We start from the raw sequence: 24869 nt of genomic DNA, 5'->3' as shown, positions 1-24869 counted from the left end.
AACATGCGTGTACATGTATTTGTTTACCTGTTTTCAATTCTTTTGGAATATTTATCTAGGAATAGAATAGCAGGGCCACACAGTAATTCTATGTTTACCTTTTGGAGGAACCATTACATTGTTTTCCAAAGTGGCTGTACCAGTTTACATTCCCACAAGCAATATCCAAGGGTTCTGATTTCTCCATGTCTTCACCAACACTTGTTATTTTCCATTTTGGCTGTGTATATGTGTGTGTGTGGGGGGGGTGATTTTTATTTCACAGTCATCGCTAGTGTGTGTGCAGTGGTACTTCATTGTGGTTTTGATTTGCATTTCCCTAGTGACTAAAGATGTTGATGTATTTGTTGGCCATTTGCATATCTTCTTTGGAGAAATATCTATTCAACTCCTTTGCCCATTTTTTAATTGGGTTGTTTGTCTTTTTGTGGTTGAGTCTAAGAGTTTTTTTAATATTCTTAATATTAAACCTTTATCAGAAACATGATTTGCAAATATTTTCTCCCATTCTGTAGATTCTTTTCACTTTCTTGATAATGTCCTTTGATAGAGAAAATTTTTTTAACTTGATGAAGTCCAATTTACCCGTTTTTTTCTTTTGTTGCTCATACTTCCAATGTCATATATAAGAATCCATTGCCAAATCTAAGGTCATGAAGATTTACCCCTGTGTCTTTTTGGAAGAGTTTTATGCTTTTAGCTCTTATAGTTAGGTTGTTGATTCATTTTGAGTTAAGTTTTGTATATGGTGTGAGGTAGGGGTCCAACATCAATCTTTTACATGTGGATATCCAGTTATGCCAGCACCATTTGTTGAAGAGAATATTCATTTCTCATTGAATGGTCCTGGCATCCTTGTTGAAAGTCAACTGGCTATAGATGTATTGGTTTATCTCTGCACTCTTATTCTATTCCATAGGTCTATATGTCTCTGCTAATTCAGGCACCACACTGTTTTAATTACTGTAGCTTTACTTGTAGTAAGTTTTGAAATTGGGGGTATCAGTCCTCCAATGCAAGGAGTTTATCAAACTGAAGGTCAAGGGCACAGAACTCCACAAGCCTGCCCTCACTTCTGACCCACTGCTTATGATTCTCTGGTTCCCACTACCTCCTCAGGTTCAATAATTTGCTAGAAAGTCTCACAAAACTCAGGAAAGTGCATACCTACAGGAACAAGTTGGTCAGGAACCTTGAGAAATGCATAAGAAGTAATTGTGGAGAGCAAATAACACAAAGACACTGAGATTCACAGGGGGCCTTGACTAGGTGGCTTCACGCTCCGATGGCACTTTAACACACAAGGACTGTGTGGGTCTTTGTGTGTCTGTTTGTGGTGGTGTTTGGCAGCTTATACTGAGTCATGTAGTTGAATCTACAGTTTTGTAGCTGTGTGTTGACTGAAGAGCCTCTCCACAGAGAATAGGGAGATTGGCCTGAAATTTCATAATAAGCAAGGGCTATGTAGAATTTTGAGCTTGATGGGTCACAGCAAGTAAACGCAGCTGGGATTATTTTCCAACAGCCTGGGCCTTCAGAAAATGCCAGTCATGGAGGGAGTGGGGGTTGGCAGTGGGGGGTGGTGGCTTTAGTCCACTGAGGAGGGCTGTGGGGGCCTCAGCACCCCTGGGCAGTCATGCTTGCCATGCTGTGCAGGCTGCTGCTGCTCACGCTTGCACCAGGCAGCGAACCTCACCTGGGCGCAGGCAAGTCTGAGGTCGGGATTAGGTCACTCAGGCATTAGAAGGTTTATTCACACACTTTCTGTGTTTTGCAGCTAAGTCTGCAGGCCAAGACTTCAAGGTATAATGGCGATTGAGTCCTACACACGTTGCAGGGTGGTGCTCTCTGAATTGTTAGTCCCAGGACTAGACAGGCAGACTAAGTCCTTGCCTCAAACACTGGCCTTCATTCTGTTATTTTGAGCTGCATTCTGGGCCAAAAAGAAACTGTGGACAAGCTATCCTTCAGTTCATGTGGCCTATCCACAAGCTTTTAACAAAACCTCCATAAATTCAAGTTGGCTCTAAATTTATTTATCACATAAATTTTGACCATGGTTCTAAATTTCAGAAACCCAAATTGTGGCTTCACCTACAGAAAAGCGGCAGATTTATTATGAAAAGAATGCTGTCTTCTTCAGTCAAGGTAAAGAAACAACTCAAAGAAAGTATTACAAACCTATGAATCAGATTGCAGAGGGAATCAAGGAGGAAGTGAAGTGATTGTGAAACACACTCCCATCTCAGAACAGCACAGAGTGTGCACGAAAATCAAGGGGACAGGCTCATTGAGCTGGAGGAGGAAAGAGGTCTCCTGAGAAAAAGGTAAGCCTCGAACCTGAGCACACACATTTGAGAGAAAGAAAAAGAGAAACTGAGGCCTGGAGGGGGCACGAGGTACATCCAAGCCTAATTACTCTTAACGAGGTTCTTATTAAAGGGGAAGATGTTTTAACTGTCACAAAATCAGAAACAGTACCTGGGGCCCCGTGAACCCTGAAGAGCAGTACAGGTAAGACATGGACAGCGAACTCAGCACAACCCCCAGAGGAGGCAGAATTCCAGCACGGTGAAGAAGTGGCATTTATGTCACAGACAGGGTGACAGGAAGAGCAATGAGCCAACCTCTGTGAGGATGGGACACTTAGACAAAGAGTGCATGTAAAATCTGAACAAACTGGAGAAGGGAATACTAGGAAGATTAGTATAAAATATTAAAAAAATGTATTTGGTGAATTCCAAAATTTTATGGGCCTAAGATTAAGAAAAGGCCAAGGCAAGATGAATTATATTACAGGGATGCAGGCGGAACAATAATCGCTCAAGGAGCCCAGATCTAAATTAGATGTCAGACTGTGGGAAAATACATCCTAGGTAGGATTATTTAACCCAGGGAGGTGAAAATGGATAAGACTGGTTTGAACAAAGGACACTATTGACGAACTTGGAATTTATTGACTTCATCTCTCTCACTATGAGAGTCCCTGCAAGAAAAACATCAAGAGGAATATGTCAGAAAAACACAAGTATGGATGAGAAAGTAAAAGAAAAGCAGGTCCTCAAGTGCAGCAGACAACACAGCCCCAGCCTGTTAGAGAAGGGGCTTCTTCTGAAAGGAACGTACAGGAGAGGCAAATCCCAAATATGGCAGAAAAAGAGTGCCAGGTGGACCGGTGAACTCAAGACAAGGAGCATTCAAAAACTGAGGGGAAAAAAAAAAAAACGGAAAAAAAAAAAAAACTGAGGAAAGACCATGTCTTCAAGAGGAAATAGCAGTAGTGTTGGTCCTCACTGGGCACCTAAGAGCATGAGCCCCAGAAACACTAACAGCTGGTTCAATTCAGAAATCCACCAAAAGTTCTTCTCCAGTTGGAACCAATGTGGAGATGAGGGGGAAGCTGTGCCCATGAAGCAGGTTTCTTAGTCTTAAACAATTTCATGGCTAGAGGCTGTTACAGCAGCCACTGTGACCCAGCATTGAAAATACTGCTCCCAAGACAAAGTGAATGCTATACCACCAGATAGAGCCCACCGTCAGTTCAGCACAGGATCCAGAAACGCAAGACTCATAGGGAGAAGAGCATAAGATGTTTGGAATACATTACAAAGGGAAAGAACAATACCTCGACAAGTCTTCACACCTGAGCCTGCCACAAGTGTGACTCTCCCAATGTTGCAAGAATGCAACATGCCAGCACCCTTTTTGAGAATATTAATAGGAATATTAGCAGCAGTAATGATGATAACATAATATAATGCTTCCCAAGTATCAGGCACTTGTTGAGGACTCTGCATATAACTCACTTAATCCTTACAACAACCTATTAAGGTAAATACTGTAATTCCTATTTTACAGATGAGGGAACTGACTCTCAGAGAAACTAAATAACTTGTCCAAGGTCATTCAATAAGTGGTATACCTGGAATTTGAACTCCTGCTCCAAAATCAGAGTACTTAACCAACACTTCCTGCAGCCTCTCTGAGAGAGGAGACAGTGTGCACTGGTCAACTTTTCCCTCAAGATATATCAAATACCTAACACTATAATTAATGCCTTGATGAGCGATGGCTTCCCAATGAGTTATGTCACAGGTCATAGACTCTACTCAACAGCACAGATCAATTGGCATCTTGAAAAGACTGACACAAAGAACATTTTCTCTTCTCTGCCTTCCTTCACTTAGTCTCTGCTATGGTCTTAGCAATAGTCACGTGATCTGGATCATGCCAAACATAGGCTCTTGGAAACATCATTTCACTTGGAATGGCCACGTTAGAAACAGGGATTGGCTTCTGTCCCAAACATGCTGGGTGTGAGGCTGATGTTGGGATCATCTTTTTATTTGGTTGGAAGTAGGCACTTGAGAAAGTTGGTATAGACCCAGTTCAGCTTCTGAGGTCCTGAGGGATGACATCCACTCCAGGAGCCAGAAGCCAATGGGCTGACACAGGGAAGAATAAAAATTGAGCAGGACTTTATTTCCATTTTAACTTGAGGAGTTGGAACTTTTATCAGATTTTAACTCATAAAGGTAAGATTATTTGATTTTGGAATTCACTTCTGTGTGGACTTAAAAATTCCGGATTTTAATTTCTTTGGGATTTTATTTTTTGAATTTAATTTCTCTACAAAAATTTGATAATGGAAAGAGTTAACACTAAAATTTGAGTTATCTCTACGTTATTGGAATTTTGTGATTGAAACATGTTAATCCTGTCAATGGATCTCATTGAAGAATCTCTGGAGAATCTGTTAGAGAACAGATAGCTATTTTGGACAGTGTTGCTGGGCATAATTTGGGGTAGGAAATGGGATAGGAAGTGAATGTTCAATGTTTCATAGCACAGCCTTGTAGTCAATTTAATTAATACACTATTCTAAGTCATCTCAGAATCTTCTGGGGTAAATTTTACACTGCCCACTGTGATCTAGAAGGATCCACAAAGGAGCAGGATTTAGTTATGGAACAGCAGCCTCACAAAAGTCCTAAGAGACTGAGGATCTCCTTTCTCAAGAGGGAGAGCGACTCCTCTGGTTCATCATAAGGTAATGACTAAGCCACAGAAGTTAAGAGAACAAAAAGTCGGGCAATGTTGGGGGAATGAGAGTGTTATTAAACAGCTGCATCAAAATCTGACACTGTCTGTGTAACAGCTCTGCACTGTGACGTGCTCCTCCACACCAAATAGCTTGCACAGGATCAGTGAGCGGAAGAATGATGTCAGTATGCATGGAAGTTTGGCTGGTGAATATGTGCTTTTTCCTGGGCAAAGGAGGCCAACAGCATAGGAGTAGAATTCTATCCTTTGGCAGTAGAGAAAAAAGCCCTTAGCTTGGCTGCTGCATTGGGGCTCCCTCCCCAGAAGGGTGCACACCCCGTCTTGCATGACTGAGTGTGGGAGTTTCCCTTCCTCCTGTGCCTCACTTAAAGGAAGCCCCACTGGCTCGAAACTCCAGTCGACTTCCATCCGTGTCAGCTCACACTATGGTTTTTGTGCAGCTTTAACATCCTCTGAAGCAGCACTCTGAGATGCCTACCAGGCTGTTTACATGATCTCTTAGATTAACAATTATTATTTAGTTAGCATTCTGGTTTGAAAGGTGCACAGACTTTGAATGGTCTTCCTCAACCCTAGTTTCCCATGGCCCTGTTATTTTGGTGGGCATGATTTCGCAGAATGCATTTTCACACATATATTGTGTTCTAGCAGAAATGCTGTACTAGCATGTTGACTATATATATACAGACATATATATATGCCATATACATATGGCATCTTTACACAGTGGTTAGTTCTCTTCTACTCTACAAAGAATAGATCTATATAGGAGCCACAACTAAAGAACTTTTCCACGTGTCACAATATAAATTTCTTTGTTAAAATTTTTGATGCTTTACAAATCTAAAACCACAAGTAATTTGTGAATCCTATGGGCTTTTAAAGGTTTTACTAGACTTGATAAAGTAAAAGCAGCTTAATGTCACGTCCAATGTGCTCATTTCTCAGAGCATAGGAGGAAAACTTGAAAGTCTATCTAACTCTAAAAAAGAAGCAACAGGGCCCGGCCCCCTGGCCGAGTGGTTAAGTTCCCACGCTCCACTTCGGCGGCCCAGGGTTTCACCAGTTCAGATCCTGGGCGCCGACATGGCACCGCTCATCAAGCCATGCTGAGGCAGCGTCCCACATGCCACAACTAGAAGGACCCACAACTAAAAATACACAACTATGTACTGGGGGGCTTTGGGAGAAAAAGAAAAAATAAAATCTTTAAAAAAAAAGAGAAGCGACAGATAGAAGAAAATTTTTTATTTTGTGTATCTGTTACTTTTAGTCCTTGGTACAATTACACTTCTAATCTGTGCTTATAAAAAAAAGTAATTGCTATGATCTTAACATCAGACATTATTAAATGACTTTTTCTGATGTGATACAGAACAAGGAAGCCAAAAAATCATACATCAAGTGAGCATACGTATTTATTTATTTAAATTAAAAGAACTTTCACATAACACTTGACTCTCCCCAAGGTGAAGTTCAGAACACCATCAAACATAAAAGTTTAGGGATCTCAATCATTTGATGCACAAAATCATACTAACAAAGCAAAGAGAAATGCAAAACCCTAATGTTAAGTGACTAGGGAGCTATAGACTGGAAGTTCCTCCAACAGGATTAGCTTCTCTAAGAATTTTAAGTCCAGTGAACTTGTTATGCTGCCACGTGTTAGTAGTTGCATAAGCTAATTTCAGCTGGCATGAGCTTTTATTAGTATGCAAAAAACACAGGGCAAGGCATGCATCAAAATGTGATGCCAGCACAGCCTGTGACATGTGAAGCATGAGGCACGAGTGAAAATGCCCCTGCACCCGGGAAGAATCACACCTCAGAGTCAGAGCTTTCCACGAGGTACCCCGTTTGGGAGGGGGAAAACCAACTTTCTAAATATAAATCTTTCATCTTAACCAGGGTTCCGGACAGTTTCAATTCTAGCAATTTACTCAAATCTAATTTTTTAAATCCAGGTGAGCTGGAAATAATTCAAAGCTCTGGATAGGGTCTTAAGAAAACTTGTTATTTATTTTATTAGTGAAGTTTAGAGTGATTTTAAAATATTGTTAATCATAAGGAAAATGTTAGCCAGCATGACCAGGAAGGGAACAAAAACGCAAGAAAGAAGAAACCAGCTTTGAGGATGATATTTCCTCCCCCCCGCAAAAAAAAGACCATCAGGAAGGATTCCGTGTTACATATGTCTTACAGGTAAGCAACTATCTAATTCTTCTAGATAATGGAAAAGTGTCTACAAGCACTTTGAAATCTTCAGATAAAAACTACTGAAATGAAAAATAATTATCATATCTAACACAAACACTAAAAATGACCAAGAAAAATAGATTTACTTTCTAAATCACACACACATATAATCCTTAGCCAAAAAAAAAATGAGTCATAAACAATAAATATCCAGATATTACAAAGATGACTCAATAGTATTAATTAAGGATGAAAATCAAGGAAAATTTTGCTTTTCTATAGCGAAAGCGAGGATATTAGAGACAAATGGGAGTGTCCAGTGTAGCCATACCCTAAAGTCACGTACGGTTGTCTGGACGTGGCCTTGCGGTTAACGTGTGCCGTTTAAGATTTCGGCCCCCTTCAGACATATGGGGTGAAGGTTTTGATGAAGTGATAGGACCATAATAGTAGCACATTTACTAGTGCTAATAGGATCACCACCAAAGTAATAGTGATTACCACTAAAGCAATAAAATGTAAGTTTAAAAAAAGTAAAGCAATAGTAGTAATTACTACTAATAGTAATTTAATAGTAGCACAAATGTGGAATTCATGGTATTTTTGCTTTCGGAGACTAGCAAATCAGCGTCTTTAGAAATGTCGATGGATATCTCATATTTTGACAGACATACAATAAAACTGTTTTAAAGTACATTTCATAACTTCTGAAAAACCTCTAGAAGTTAACCAAAACATTTAAAAATCTCTGAGCATACAAGAAAACAATTTCTCATTTTTTTCTTTTGAAAGCTGTATATCATAGAAATTGTCTGTTAAATTAGGAAAATGTATCAATTACTTTTGTTTATTAAGTTACGGCTTACTAAGGTTAAAATTTCCATCAATTTTTTAAAAATCTAAGCTTGTGCCACAGACTGAATGTTTGTGCTCCCCCAACATTCATACTGTGAAACCTCATCCCCACTGTGATGGTCCCTGGAGGTCATAAGGGTGGAGCCTGCATGAATGGAATCGGTGTCCTTATAAAAGAGACCCCCGGGGTCAGCCCCATTGCCTAGTGGTTGGGGTCGGTGCACTCTGCTTCGGCAGCCGAGGTTCAGTTCCCAGGCACAGACCTACACAACTCATCAGCAGCCACGCTGTGGTGGTGACCCACATATGAAACAGAGGAAGATTGGTGTGGATGATAGCTCAGGGTGAATCTTCCTCAACAAAAAAAATGAGAACCCAGGGCGTGCCCTTGCCTTTGCACCATGTAAGGACACAATGAGAAGACAGGCGTCTATGAACTAGGAAAAGGGTCCTCACCACACACTGAATCTACTAACACCTTGATCTCGGATGTCTCAGCCTCATAGCTGTGAGAAATAAATGTTTGTGGTTTAAGCTGCCCAGTCTACGGTATTTTCGTTATAGTAGCCCAAATGGACCAAGACACGCTGAAATAAGATTCCCAAAACCTTAATGCCCTTTCATGATTTCCCTTTGTATAAGAACGACATTTATCCGTGTTTAATTAAACTGTTTTATTATATCTGTTTTCCTTTTAAATGTATAAAGTAAAAACAGAATTATGTAAATACCTTTCAAAGTATTATCATATAGTTTACAAAATCTTTGCCACTTACCTTTTGAAACATCTTTAATTTTTCTGCCATACAAATCATAAAGATATCTGGCTGGTGAATTGAGATTCATTCTCATTGTGCAAGTATCTAAAACCTACATAGGAAAAAAAAAACTATAAATAATTTATTACAGTAAGCTCTGTCTAAATTGAATACACATTTAAAGTCCTTTCTCTACTACATGGTTATTAAAAATTATATTATAAAATAAAATTTGATGATTTATAAAATGTTTCTAATACATGAAATGAAAAAAGGCAGTTAAAATTATATTCCCATTGTAGTTTAAAAACATTCACAAATATTAATAAAAAAGAAAAAGGAGATGCAACAATTATTAAAAAGTGGTTACGCACTACTTAAATGGTGGAACTCTGGGAGATTTTTATATTATTGTTGCTATTTTCTATATTTTCCTTTTATTTTACGGTGGGAGGATATTACTTTTTAAATTAGGTTTTAAGTACTTTCTTTAGTTTTTCAATTCTTTCCAAGTATCCTGAAATAAATTATAAATATAGTCTGATCACAATTCACCTCAATAACTTGTGCAGTTTGGGTACTAAAAAGTGGAATTAATAAACCACATTTCAAGGTTTTCCATGAAATTCTTTTTTTCTTTTTTGAGGAAGATTAGCCCTGAGCTAACTGCTGCCAATCCTCCTCTTTTTGCTGAGGAAGACTGGCTCTGAGCTAACATGGTGCCCATCTTCCTCTACTTTATACGTGGGACACCTACCACAGCATGGCTTTGCCAAGTGGTGCCATGTCCACACCCGGGATCCGAACTGGCGAACCCTGGGTTGCTGAGAAGCGGAACAGGCGCACTTAACTGCTGCGCCACTGGGCCGGCCCCAGGAAATTCATTTTTGGTGGTTTCTAATATGCTAAAGCTCTTTTAACATTCTAATGTCTTGACCTGTTCTTGATGCGCCCTTTTAAAGGTGTCAGTCACCTTTCTGACATCAGGGAGACTCAAACCTGCCTCGTTCGAGCGAAAGTTCTACTCGCCAGGTGAGAAGATCAACGCAACACAGGAGGCCGGGATATCAGGTAACCTGAGCAGGTTTTACCAGGTTTTCGGAGGTGACTCCCAAACTCACCATATTCATTTAAAAATACACAATACATTGCAAATCCAAATTGAAGGCACTTTGTCTTCCATTTTCACTGTTCACAGCTATAATATACTACTGCTTTTGCATAACCCAGAACTACTGAAGGACAATGCTCATTACGTGATCACATGGTAAAAAGAAATCTCTCCGTTGTTGATGCCACCCCATCTCCATTTCTGCTCATTTTTATCCCTACTTTAAAACTGGAGCCCGGGGTCCTAGTCCTAGCCCAGCCAACTCATTTTCTTCGTGATAATGGACATGTTTACACAGCTTAAAGTATATAGAGGGAAAGCTGTGCTTTCTTTTTAGTCTGGAAAACAACTTTCAAACATTGTGACTGGTTTGATGTATCTAGTTGCTATATCGAGTGATGTGTTGCTTTGAAAAGGCAAATATCTAGCTGACAAATTTACTTGGACTATCTGGCCTTTACTGGACGTCGGCAGAGGTCCTCAGACTTCACTCTGCTCCTACACGGGACCCGTGCTGTTCCCATGTGCCACATACTCCCGTGGGCCTGCACAGGACTGTGTGTTTCCTGTACACCAGCTGCAGTCCAGAGATTTGGGCAATTCTTCAGAAACTGGGTACTACTGCTGTTTTTCTCAGAATGAAGAAGGCATATCTGTTTGTGATTAAGAAAGAAGTTATAGGAATAATTGTGAACTCCCTAATTTATTGGTGAAATAGTCACAATATCAATGCTCTACCTAGTTAAATAACCATCTTGCAATGTACTTCACAAGTGACTGTAAACACTGTCAAGGGGAGCAAATCCACTGACCTCCAAGCTGCCATCTTGGAGGCGTCCATGCAGGAGTTCAGTTGCTGACCAATCCCACGTGTCCTCACAGGGCAGACATGATGCTCACTAACCTGGAATGGCCCCTCTACTATCATTGTCCCTGCCCCTCCCTAGCCGCCTGGCCCATCGCAGGGACTGGTCCTTGCCTACCCAATCAAATAAGGTAATGACTGGAAGACTCTCCAAACGTTACTCCTCCTGCCTTCCCTCACACTCTCTGGTCAATTTCTTTAGTGACCACCACACACAAGTTCACCTAGGACCCCATCCCATGGACTGAAACCTTACTAAAGATACTTGGAAAACAACATCCAAAATATAAGAGAGAAGGTATCAGAAGAAGAAACTGGAGTGTTTCTGTGACTTGAGACAGAAAGGAGAGTAGAAAATATTGGCTGACACTGGCATGGGATCCATCCTTGTTTTTCGCTTTTTTAAAAAAATACTTTGGGTAATTAACACAGTTGGTTTCTGACTAGCAAAATTCTCCTATTGGTCACTTTCTTCCATGTGACTTTGTGCCCAAAATTATCCTCTTATCACCACAACCACTACCACCATCCCTGACAGAAATAGTCAAGAGAGAACTCAGTCCACATTCCTCCCTAGGCAATGATCTCTGAACACTAATAAGAATCTAGAGTTGGTCCCACAGACCCTAAACAGACAGAGCCTCGTTAGTTTCCTCACATTCTTATCTTTCCATTCTTTATGTTCAGTTCTCAATTTCTCAACATTACAAATTTATTATTTAAAAGCTCAATGAAGTCCTTTGGTACAAATTATATTCCCTAGTTACTGGTGAAGGTTCAAATATCTAAATATCTTCCAGTTATAATTTATCAGTTGAACTAGGTAAAATATGAGCTATTTAAACATTGTGCCATTTACTTCACTAAAATTTCATAGATTTTTAAAATTATTTCAAATATTGCTGCCTTTGAGACTTAAAAAAACCAATCAAGTAAAATCACACAGCTTTCTAACTCAAAGATTCCTCTTTTCATTCTCCTAAAACATCAGTAAAAATGTTTGTTCAAGCCAAGTTTTAGGAGTCAAACCAGTTTAAAACCTGGCATTAGAAAATCAGATATTAGAAATTAATAATGTATCAGCAACACTGTCATTCTCCCCTACTTCCAGGATAAAAGATCCTTGCAGTGTTTAAGCAATGCCAGCCTTCAGTAATCATTTTCTCAGAGTAAATTATCAGTGAGATGAATCTTTATTAATATAAATTACTGTCAAAGGCCCTGAAATGAAGCCTCTGTTTGTAAGGTCATTATTATAATTCACAATTGAAAAATATTTAATGGTGCCATCTTGTTGCAACATTAAGGTTAATTAAAATACCATTTTCCACTAATCTGTACCTGTTAAGCTTGTTAAAATATTACTTACACAAATTCACATTTTGTTAATTTCTTACAGCTTAGGTTGTAGCTTCTGATACTGAAATTTAAATCCATCATGTTGTAAAACCAGACTCCTCTTGACAGGCACATGGGAAGAGATTTTCCACAAACTCTTTTCAGTTTAAGCCATTTGCTCCCAGTTCTGGGAGTCACCTCCACCCCCAGGCACACCTGGGGCAGAGTGTGCAGCCCCGGGAATGGCCACCATGGCAGCGGTTGGGTCACATAGCCTACAGCCTCTGGGTCTGATTTGCCACCACCCTAGTCCAGGTAAGAGAGTATGCTTAGCTCAACATCAGCCCAGGCCAAGCGGGCCAGTCAGTCAACAAGCCATCAGACCCAACAAGGTCTATCCTCCTTAAAGACAGAGAATCTTGACACCTTTTAACATGTTTTTATGAGTCAATGTCCAGAAGTGTAAGCCCTGATTTACACCTGTCCACATACTCTCTTCAAAAGATCCTCCACGGCAGAGGTCAGCAAACTATACACCATGGGCCAATTCTGGCCGCAGACTGTTTCTGGCTGGTGGACAGGCTAAGAATGGTTTGTACATTTCTAATTGTCAAAAGAAAAATACTCAAAAGGAGATTCATAATATTATATATATATATGTTCACAGTATATGAAATCCAAATTTCAGTGCCCATAAATAAAGTTTTCTTGGAAAACAGCCACACTGTTCATTTACACCTTTTTTATGGCTGCTGTCACACCACGGCAACAGAGTTGAGTAGTTGCAATACAGACCTTATGATCCATAAAGCCAACCTGTCTGGCCCTTACAGAAAGGTCTGCCTACCCCGGTCTACTGCATCATCATTCACAGAAAGCTCGGTATTTTCTTGTCCCTTATACAGCAGCCTCAACTCCTTCATCCACTTCTGAAACCTTTGCATTGTGCACTCTGAAAACCTTCCCCAGTCACCAGAATTGACTAGACCCTCAAGCTCTTTTAAAGGAAACTAGACTTTCCCCTGAGCTCACTGACTTCCCCAGAGCCCTCTCAGGTGCCGGGATCTTACCTTCTCATGTCACACAGCCTCGGGTTTGGGAAGGGGTGTTACTTACAATGCCACTTCAAGATAATTTCTCCGAATCCCCTTATTAAACAAAGAAACAAACCCCACCCCCTCAGGGTCCTGACCTCCAAGTGCCAGCTTTCCTCATTCTAGCCATTCTTCCTCAATCATGGGTAACTTTTGCCACAAAGATCCTAACTCTGGGTGACCCTTACTATCCACTTTCTGTGCGCACACCAAGAAGCCTGGTGCTCTTGGAGAAAGTCACACAAATGAACACATCAGCATTACTATTATCCATGGTCACCAATCTCCATGGTCCCTCAGTATTGCCCGGTCACTTCTACTTCCTTTCTTTGGTCAAATCTCTCTTCCACTTGACACAATGAATATTTCAAACCATCTCTGCTCTGCTTGTCTCCACCCAGCCTCCTCTCCCCTACTTCCCTCTTTATTTTCGGCAGATGGCATGACTTCCTACATCAGAGAGAAAACTGAAGCCTCATCTTCCTGCTACCAAAGCCACAAGCCTCCCCACTTGTACCCCATCCTCTCCTTTACTCTCTAGTTATTACAGGAGTCCCTGCTCCTATCTCAGGCCAATACTCCCCCTATGCTTTGAACCACGTTTGCTGTCAACTTTTAAAGCAGGACACGTTATCCACCATTTCTTGTATATTCAAGTTCTCCTTCTCAACTAGATTTTTCCACTGGCAATTAAACATGATCAAGTCTCCACTGAGCACCAAAGTGACCTATTCAAAAACATAAATCAGGTTACCCACTCTTCCACTCCTAACTAAAACCCCTTTCATGACTTCTCACTGCTCTCATGGTGGGGGCAGGGTGGGGGCTGGGGGCTAAGCAAAAACCTCTCCTAAAAGGCCACTCTGTCTCTCACATACTGGCCTTTCAGTTCATGGAATTCACCCCACTCACTCTGCCATGCAGTCTTTTCATATTCTGTGCTCTCTGTTTGAAAGGTTACCATCCTCAATATCCTCCGTATGAACTCAGATGAATCCTGCTTCTCTCTTCTCAGAAGATTTCCTTGTGCCTCTTACTCCACAATCAATAATGCGACCATTTTATAAATGTCTTTCCCCATCACTAGACTAAAAGCTCCATGAGAAGAAGACCATGGCTGCTTTTATGTATTCTTATATCCAGGTGCTTGGCAAATGTTAAGAGGCATAAAAATATGAATTAATGAATGAGTGAAAAGCTAATATATGTCTAATTTAAACTCATTTCATCATGAATTTTATATTGTTATTAAGAGTCTGATAAACCTAGCAAATAAAATTTCTGACCAATTTTACAAAATTATGCTAGAACTAAAGTATGTGTAATTCCAGAAAAAAATTTTCTAATAAAACGAATTCTCTTTAATACCAGAGCACCAACCCTATGAAAACCTCTTCATATTTGCAGCAATACTCTTGGTTGCCCACCCAGCATCCATCTCTACCTCATCCTTGCTGCCCTGATTTGGGTTAAGAGTTCACCTTCCTCCTTTTGACTCAGGAAGACTACAGTCATCTGGATGGGTCTAAGTCAATTATGGTGAGCCCGTGCCCCTCATCAGTGAATGCTTTGGGGGTGGACACAATCTAGTTCTGGCCAATGCGACAAGGGGAAGGGCTTCTGGGAAAGGCTTCTTTAGGCATAGGGAAGAGATGGACAAAGTTGTACCAGGCTGTGTAGCAGCCATCCTGTTACTAACATATGAAAGAGCACAAAACCCATAAAATTATAGAGAACATAACTGGAATACTGTCCTAATACACTTGGAGCTGCCCTACCTCTGAATTTCCTGCTTCTTTTTTGATTAAATCTGTTTGAGTCAGGATTCTCTATTATTTGCAGCTAAAGTCATCCTAACTGACAGAGAAAAAAATTTGGGGCCCAGATTCCTTAGATGAGGAAGATTGTTTCAGCCAACTCAATGAGTGTTTGTACAACAAATAGGCTACATCAGTATTCACTATAGAAACCTAAAAAGCAAATCATTTAATTAAGACACCAGAGAAGAATTCCAGAAGAAATTTAGCAAGCTGAAAACTGTGAAAATGAATGGATAATTAATGAAGTTAATGCATTGCATTAATAAAAATATTTCACCTTCGGCAATTAATTGTACTTGTTCAGTAGAAGAGAACTACAGACCATAAATATTTTGAGAAAGGAAATCTGTTCTTACAGACTTTTTTGGGGAGATAACTGAAAGATTGTCAAATACCTTATGAATTTTCAAAGAATTAAAATGTAATAAAATGCACTTAGCATGCCTCTCTGCTAAGACCAACCTTTTATAATGACTCATAATAAAGATTATGATCATTATTTTAACCTGAAGATGCCAGGAGATTGGGCTGAATTTATATCCATCTTATTAAGTAGCTTAAAGATACTCTTCTGACTTAATCCTGGAGATAAATTTACTGGCCTGTTACTTGTCTTATTCTCATAAAAGTAGACTATAGGATGCATGCCAAATCTAGTTATTTGCTCTTACTAGTAATGAACATGACAATGGTTTGAAAAAGGAATTATGTCTTGTGAATTTGAAATGTAGGTGTTCTGGCTTTTTATCATCAAAATGTGAAGGAGAAGTAGATAACCAGCAGAGATTTCCTAAGTAATTTATTAATACATACTCCTTGGATGTTTTTATTCTGAATTGATCTCTTCTTAAGAAAAATTAAATATCCCAGATTACTTTTAAATTTTTATAATTTTAATCATATTGTTATTTTTGTTTGCTTTTTAAATCTACTATTTTGACGTATAATTTACATGAAATAAACTGTACCTATTTTAAGTGTACAGCTCAATAGAGGTAGAAAAATATCTCTGTGTAACACCACTACCGTCAAGACATAAAGTATTTCCTTTACTCTCCAAAATTCCTCATGCTCTTTCCCAATCACAATTCAGTGCCCCTGGCCCCAGGCCACCACTGACTGCCTTCTGTCACTAGAGATCGGTTTTATGTGTTCCACGACTTTGTATAAATAGAATCATACAGCAATATTTCGTATCTGGCCTCTTTAGTTTACCACAATATTTGTTCCTTTTTATTGCTGAAGATTATTCTTTGGTATGGACACACCACAACTTGTTTATTCATTCACGGGTTGATAGACTTTTGGGTGGTTTCTAGTTGGGGCTATTATGAATAAAGCTGAACATTCACCTAGAATGTGTTGTGTTGACATATGTTATTTCTCTTGGGTAAATACCTAGAAATGAGGTTGCTAGATTGTGTGATAACTGTATTTTTAACTGCCAAACTGGTTTGCAATGTGCCTACATCATTTTGCATTCTCATCAGCTATCTGGGAGACTTCTACTTACTCCAGATTTTCACCAACACTTAGTGTTGTCAGTCTTTTTAATTTTAGCCATTCTAATGTGTGTGCACTGGTAACTCATTGTGGATTTAATTTGCATTTCTTTGATAACTAATAATGTTGAGCATCTTTTCATGTGATTATGGTCAATTTCTACATCTTTTTTTAGTAAAGTGTTCAAATTCTTTGACTTTTTTTAATTTTTTGTCTTCTTACTATTGAGTTGTCAGAGATCTTCATATATTCTAAATACAAGTTTTTTGTCAGATGTGTGTTTCCTGAATATTTTCTCCCAGCCTGTGGCTGGATTTTTCATTTTATTAATGCTGTCTTTTGAGGAACAGACATTTTTAAAACTTGGATAAGGTACATTTAATCCTTTTTGTTTTGTTGTTTTGTTTTAGTTCATACTCTTTAGTCCTATCTAAGAAATCTTTGCCTACCACAAGATTGTAAAAATTTTCTCCTATGTTTTCTCTCAGAGCTATTATAGTTTTACTTTGTTATGATTAGATCTAGAGTCAATTTTCAAATTAAGTTTAGTGATGGTATGAGATAGGGATGGAGGTAATTTCTTATCACACAGATATTCAATTTTCAGCAATATTTGTCAAAAACACTATCTTTTCCCCATTGAATTATCAAGAAGAATTTGCCCCTATATGTGTGGGTCTATTTCTGAACGGTTTTCTTCCATTGCTCTTTATGTGTCTCCTCATGCCAATACCATTCTCTCTTGATTATTTCAGCTTTAAAAAATGCTGAAATCAGGTAGTGCAAGTCCTTCAAATTTGGCTATTCTAATTCCTTTGCATTTCTTGAGCTTTCGGTGAGCTTCTTGGACCTGTGGTTTGATATTTTTCATGAACTCAGAAAATATTTTGGCCGTTATTTCTTCAAATATATTCACCCTCTCCCCAGGCTTTCTAGGGCTGCAAATATGCATCTATTAGACTGCTTGACATTAATCTCACCAACTACTGACACTCAGGCCTTTGTTCAGACTTTCCCTTTTTCTTCTCTATACTTCGGTTTGGATAGTTTTTATTGCCCTGTCTTGAAGTTCACTGATCTTTTCTTTCTCATGTCTAATCTGCTGTTAAATCCATTCAGTATTTTTTTTTTCATTTTACACATTGTATTTTTCAGGTCTACTACTTCCATGGTCCATTTTTAGTGTCCATGTCTCTTCACATTATACTCATGTTTTTCTTTAATTCCTTGAATACATTTAGAGCGGCTTCTGAAATGCCCTTTACTGTTAACTCTATCTGGGGATCTGTTTCTATTGATTGACTTTTCTCCACGATAATGATTACCTCTTCTGGGATCGTCACGAATTCCCCACATGTTCCAGAAAACCCCTTCCCTCTGACTGGTCACAACTAAATGTCCCCCACCCTGAGCTTACTCGCAGTGTTGTCCCAAACACCCCTACTCTGTGCATATGCACAGAGCTATTTCCTTTTTACATCCCTGTCAGCTGTTCTTTCCCTGGTAGCTGTTTGTGCCAGGCCCGTGGAGTTCACCCTGTGTAGGAGCAACTTAATACTCAGCCAAAGACACAAGGGGACCTCTAGGTAAATTTTAGAAATTATTCTTCAAAGAGCTCCCTCATTTATGGCATTTTCTGGTAAATTCTGGCCATTTCAGCCTCCCAGAATTTTGATGTCTTTCTCTTCAGCTTGTGGAGACTGCTGTGTTTTTCTTGGATTCTGTCTCCCTACACCACAGTGTGAAAATCACCTGCAGGTGTATAAAGATGGGGCAAATTGTAGGACTCACTTGAACTTGTCCTCTTCTCTCAGGCATTATAGTACGGTGCTTCTCACTGCCTAATGTCTAAAAATAGCTGTCTCAGACACTTTGTTCAGGTTCCAGTTGTCTAAAATGGGATGCTAGTCTGATACTAGTTATTGTGTTATGACTGTAAACGGATGCCTCATATTTTCTTTAATGGTTATTTTAACTAATTTCTAAGTGAGGACACATAGGAATTAAAACATAGGGGCCGGCCCGGTGGCACAGTGGTTAAGCGTGCATGTTCTGCTTCGGCAGCCCACGGCTCGCCAGTTTGGATTCCGGGTGTGGACATGGCACCGCTTGGCAAGCCATGCTGTGGTAGGCATCCCACATATAACTAGAGGAAGATGTTAGCTCAGGGCCAGTCTTCCTCAGCAAAAAGAGGAGGGTTGGCAGCAGTTAGCTCAGGGCTAATCTTCTTCTTCAAAAAAAAAAAAACATAAGAAAAAGAGTATTTGTGGCAGTTTCACATAATGAAAAAAATATTGTTCTTCAACTCAGAAAATGGATTCCAGTCCTAGCTATTCCAGTTGATCCACTTTGGCTATGGTGGTTAACTTCCATACGTTTCCGTTTTCTGAGTTGCTTAATCAAATGATTTCATAAAATTTTGTGGTTCTAACGTCCCCAAATTAGACAAAGTTCATCAAAGACACTTTAATGGGAAGATATGTATGGAAATTAATTTAATAAAACCTTCAATTTAGCCATTATTGTTATAGGTTCTTAGCAATTAAAAAGTATTAAAAATATAAAATGTAAATATAAAAACTATAAGATAATTTTAATAAAAGAACAAAAGTAAATTTTACCTTTCAGATTTAATATCATGCTTACGTCTCAACTGTTTGGGGGCATTAAGGCCTGACGTAAAGCTCTGCCCTAACTACCATCCGTAAAGTACATAAATCTTTAGACTGAAAATTCTCATGCGTCTTCTTTCAGCTAAGGAAATCTACATGTTTTCTTCCTTATGACTTCAGTCAAGAAAAAAAAATTCTGACTACTGAATAATTACTTATAATATTCTGAAATAATCTAATTGTATAACCCTAAAATTCCCATTAAATGAATAGAAGACAATTGGCTAATCCATGACCTCTTGAGAATAAACTATATTATCAAATTCCATACTTTTAAAAATCTGGTTTCTTATTTTTTAATCTGATATTAATCCCTGGTGTGAACATTAGACTAATTTTTAAAATGATAACAGTATCAAAGGGCTTTTTCTCATATATCATAAAAAGCTCTTTAAAGAACTTGCAACATAAATAATCATGCATGACCTCCCCTGTCGGAACCTATGTTGAGCATCCTTAATCAAACTTTGTTACTCCAGGTGCTCTCTTCTGAATCTCTTAACATGTTCTCAATTCTTTCACCTGCACTGCTGGGAAAATCTCTGCTGTTATAGTTGCTGATTGGCATGTGAACATCATAATCATACTATACATGTTGCATTTTTTTTCAATTGAATTGGGACTTTCTTAAACTTGAAAATTTTCCTATAAGCTTTTTTTTTGTTTAGGCTTATTGAGCTATTTTTCAAATTAACAAATGATGACTATCATAGAAGTCTGGATTTTCCTCTGGTTTAAGGCATCTCATAGTCTACTATTTATTTACACCTTGACAGTGATATATGAGCAATTCCCTCAATATTTACATGGTTTTTCAGTAATAACAGAGAAGGCCATTACAATGAAATATGTCTACATACAAACATTAAGGGCATATTTATTTTTTCTAAGTCAGATGACTCCCTTCCTGCTAACACGCAGACCCTTCCTGGTTTCTGAGCTCGCTCTGCTAGTTCTAACCTAGCAACCAGTGGTCTCTCTCCCATAACCTGTCTTCTCTGTCACACAACTCATTTCCTTTCTCTTGAACCACATGAGAAGTACAGGAGAACAAACAAGGAGACTGTGAAGATTTCCATTAATTAGGAAGTTTGAAGTTTTAGAACATCAGAACAAAAATTCTCAAACTTTAGTGGGGCTATGAATTATCTAGAGACATTTGTTGAGAGTCAGATCCCCAGGCCCCACACTCAAGAGATTCTTAATTCAACAGGCCTAGGGTGGGGCCCGGAAGTCTGAATTTTTAACACATAGTCCAGACGATTCTGACGCAGGCGCTGTGTGGCCCATGCTTTGAGAAATGTTGCAGGCTCCTTGCCTATGAGCATATAGTCCTTCCAGATGACAGAAGGAAGCATCCTGTTCTCATACACGTAGCTTGAAACTATGTTTTCCAAAGTGGGATGTACAAACCCCAAGCAACTGGGTAAAACAATCCACTGGGGTAGGAAAAGGATATTAGAATTATCTTTTCATCTAAAAAAACCCAGCTTTATCAATGTTAAATAAAAGATTGACACTTGCCATTTAAAAAGAGAGAATCAAAAAGGAGATAACAATAACAAAAATTCTGGAAGCCAAAAGAAAGATAATTAAGTGGTAAATAATTTAACAGACCAGAAATGTTGAAACTTAAGCTAGTAGAAGTAAACTTGCTCTGTATTGCAGAACTGCAGAAAGGCTCAGAAATTTGAGCCTTCGGGTACGTTTAAGAAGTAGGGCTAAAACAAGTTGACTATTCCTTTTCTTTTGTTTTCTTTTTTGAGGAAGATAAGCCCTGAGCTAACATCTGCTGCCAATCTTCCTCTTTTTGCTGAGGAAGATGCCCTGAGCTAACATCTGTGCCCATCTTCCTCTATTTTGTATGTGGGACTCCACCACAACATGGCTTGATAAGCGGTGCATGGGTTCATGCCCGGGATCCAAACTGGCGAACCCAGGGCAGCCTAAGCAGAGTGCACAAAGTAAACCACTGCATCACCAGGCCGGCCCCAAAGTTGACTATTTCTATAAAAAGCAGTTAAACCCAGAGAGCCCCTCCCAACACCAAGCACTCAGGCAGCTGTACTTCTGCCGTCTGAACAGAAGATGGGAGCTTCGGAGGGGCTCATCCAGAGGACTGTGGAGTCAGAGGACCAGGCAGAGTGGAGGCTGAGGGTACCTGACTGAAAAGAGGGGAACTGAATGAAAACCGACAGACTGAAAGTGCACTCTTAGCCCCCTTCTCCACTAGACTGCTCAAATTGGCAGATTCTATCTGGAGAAACTGATTAGCTCCAGAGAAAAGACACACACTGACAATTAGGGACCTCCCAAAAAGGACACGCCTAGTCAAAACACTTGCCGATGAAACCCCTCCGTCAATAAGACACACCTGTGCCCAGGAGCTCTTCAGTCAAGTCTCAGCTCTTCACTTTTAAACACCGATGGAAGGCCAACTCATCTTGGAGAAAAGCCCAAAACATGAAAGACCAGAAACAACAACAACACAAATACTCAGAGAAAACAGAGCAAGTGCGGGGAGCAGAGGCAATGGACTCATTGGGTTGAAGGTAAAGATAAGGAAATCTCCCCACAAGAAAAGCAGAAGTTCATTCAGAAAAACCAACACATAAGAGGAGGAGTTCCCTAAAGTCAGAACTGAAAAAGTAGAGAAAAATGATATCAAAGAAAAAGTTCAACAAAATTTCTCAAAAGAGAAGGATGAGACTTTTCAGACTGAAAAGTCATGCTGTGTATCCAGCACATCTTGAAAAGAACTTCTGAGCCCTGGGAACAAAGAGATGATTCTAAATGATTTCAGAGAGGAAAAATTAAAAGCAAGTCACCTACAAAGGATGAGGAATCATTATGGTATCTGACTTCTCAAGAGCAACACTGGAAACAAGACGCAAGGGAGCATTAATATTTAGAGGAAAGAAGGATTTCCCACAATCTCAAAACATTTACCCCTATGGTCTCCTTCTCAGAAAGCCTCTGGAATATGTGCACAATAGAGTAAACAAAGACAGAGGAAGAGTAGGGAACTAGGAGTGAGGGATCCAACAGGAGAGAGGGAAAGATAATCCCCAGGTGGATGGTGAAGGGAGGTCCGAGGGCAGACAGAGGTCACAGAGAACAATCAATTCAAACCGGACTGAGGAGACAGATCTTTTTCATTGTTTCATGCATTTTATTCTCTTTTCCATCATTTTCTTCACCATTGTAATCTCATGCCATTAGTGATAGTATATAGACAGCCAAGCAAAAAACAAATAAGATATCATTATTAACAGCTAAGAAAAAAATAAAGATTTCTTATAAAGGAGATGCTATCCTGGATAATATAAGAATCAACACAGCTTAATACCACTTCTCTGACAATGAATCAAGAGATAATTGGGAAAATCAAACTTATCCACCACAACGCTGACCCTAAAAATTTGTGTCCAGAGCAGACATTTTTCACTTTCCAATTACTTTGCATCTTGTGTCCACAAATTTTTCTTAATACCTTTTCAACCCATGGACATATATGTTGAGCCCATTCCACAGCAGCAGGTGCTGTGTGGTTACTGAAACCACACCAAGTAATGTTAAAGCCATCTGATTCAAGTTTCCAAGGCACGGGTCACAGTTCTGGTATTCTAGAGTTTAGCAAAGAATTATATCACTTTGGCCCTCATCTCAAACTTCTTAATCACTTAACTTCCTAAAATAAATGAGTGGATATCCTTTTGATTTTGTCCTTACGACTGAAATGCAGCTGTTTCCCCCGGCTCCATTCTGAGCCCAGAAAGGACTTCCATGCTTTAACTGCCCCATTTTACCACCTGTAACTCTTCCTCCACTGCCCTCATTGCCCCCATATTACAGTCCTTTACACTCCACTGAGGTTTCATACTTCTTAGGAATAATCTAAAAACACCTATTAGTCCCAGACATTCCTAAGATTTTATCATAAAAAAAAACATTATTTGCTTCTTCTATGACTGTCATCTTTTTATTCCTATAACTGACTTGGTATTTAATCTATAAATAGAGCATTATCCTGTGATTATCAAAAGGGTTTTCAAAATTTAAATTTTATCTACAAAATAATTAGCTAGCCTTATTTTTTTCCCTACAGAAAGTGCTGTTGACACCCAAGACCAGTTCTGTTGCCTCCTCTCCTTTACCTCATTCTTTTTTTTTTTTTTAAATTGGCACCTGAGCTAACAACTGTGGCCAATCTTTTTTTTTTTTTTTTTTTCCGGCTTTATCTCCCAAATCCCTGCCGGCACATAGTTGTATATTTTAGTTGCAAGTTCTTCTAGTTGTGGCATGTGGGACACCGCCTCAACGTGGCCTGATGAGCGGCGCCATGTCTGCGCCCAGGATCTGAACCAGCGAAACCCTGGGCCACCGCAGCGGAGCACGTGAACTTAACCACTTGGCCACAGGGCTGGCCCCCTACCTCATTCTTAAAAGTGATATTTAGACACATATTTATAAAAACATTTATTACTGAATCATGTCCTATCCGAGTTTTATAAATTGTGAAGGTTCTTTAAATTCTACAAGTTGTAAGAAGAAAAAATAATAAGCTGAAGAATTCCTTGATCATCCAGTTTTAAGTAAACTGCTCTCTAGAGTCAAAAAGCAAAACAGCAGTGACCTCTTTATTTACACTCAACCTTTCATCTAAGAACATGTAATCTGAAAGGGTGACTATTACCCGAATTTTACCACCGAGGCACAGAATTACAGAGATTGAACTGAAGTGAACTCAAGAGGTTATCTAATCTAGCTTCCATCTCCAGGAATGACTGCATTTTAACAATCCAAGAGATATTTCCATTTTCTCTATTTTTCAAAATCTCCAGGGAAGATGCTACAACTTGCCTTAGCAATTTGCTCGGTGTGTGTAATATCCTTTGTTTTACTCATAATCCAAATCTGCAGATAAGAAGGAAATAAAATCTGACTTCCCAGCTCCTCAGTAATGCTCTTGTTATGTTCCCAGCTCCTCAGTAATGCTCTTTGTTACACAAAAAGAAGTAAATGAGGAAATAGATATTTTGATAAAAATTTCCAATATCTAGTCAACTATTCACCTGTTTCAAGCAATATTTTTTTGAAAATAGTCTGGCATAACAAAATGACTTACATTTATCTTTATTTCATAATAAATGTTTCCCATTAATAAGAAAAATAATTTCTAACTATTAGATGTGTATTTATGAGTCCTAAAGATAAAAATGGCAAATATTTACTAGGAACCTTCAAGTGCCAAGCATTGTATTCCCAACATAACATCACATGGAACCTCATGTTTGTCATTCCCATTTTTTAGGGGAAGAAATTGAGGCTCAGAGAAGCTAAGTTGTCCGATGTCTTACAGACAGTGATGACAAAGCCAGGATTAAAACCTGGACAGTTTGACTATGTTTTACTGTCTCTCTAGTACATATTGAATAAATTTTAGTTATTATTATTATTAGATTGCTTTAAGATTGGCTGAAAAATCCTCATCTTTAAAAACTTCTTTTTTTAATTTCCATTAGTTTCTCCATATTTTTTTAATATCAAAGATGATCTGGGAAGTACAAGCACCTTCTAAAAAATGCATTTA

At 39.0% G+C, this 24869-nt stretch overlaps 1 protein-coding gene across 2 annotated transcripts in view; it reads right to left on the bottom strand.

The window, feature by feature from the left end:
* The window catches only part of DCDC1 (doublecortin domain containing 1), a 427916-nt gene that overhangs the window by 344471 nt on the left and 58576 nt on the right, over positions 1–24869 (bottom strand). For both annotated transcript variants that reach the window (XM_046637833.1, XM_046637832.1), the window contains one exon: positions 8892–8985. In XM_046637833.1, the coding sequence (XP_046493789.1) occupies positions 8892–8985 (94 nt within the window). The remainder of the gene's footprint in view (positions 1–8891; positions 8986–24869) is intronic.

Source organism: Equus quagga, chromosome 14, assembly GCF_021613505.1.
Source record: "Equus quagga isolate Etosha38 chromosome 14, UCLA_HA_Equagga_1.0, whole genome shotgun sequence".
NCBI lineage: Eukaryota > Metazoa > Chordata > Mammalia > Perissodactyla > Equidae > Equus > Equus quagga.
Note: the sequence above shows the minus strand (reverse complement) of the source record. Positions and strands in the feature narration are given on the sequence as shown.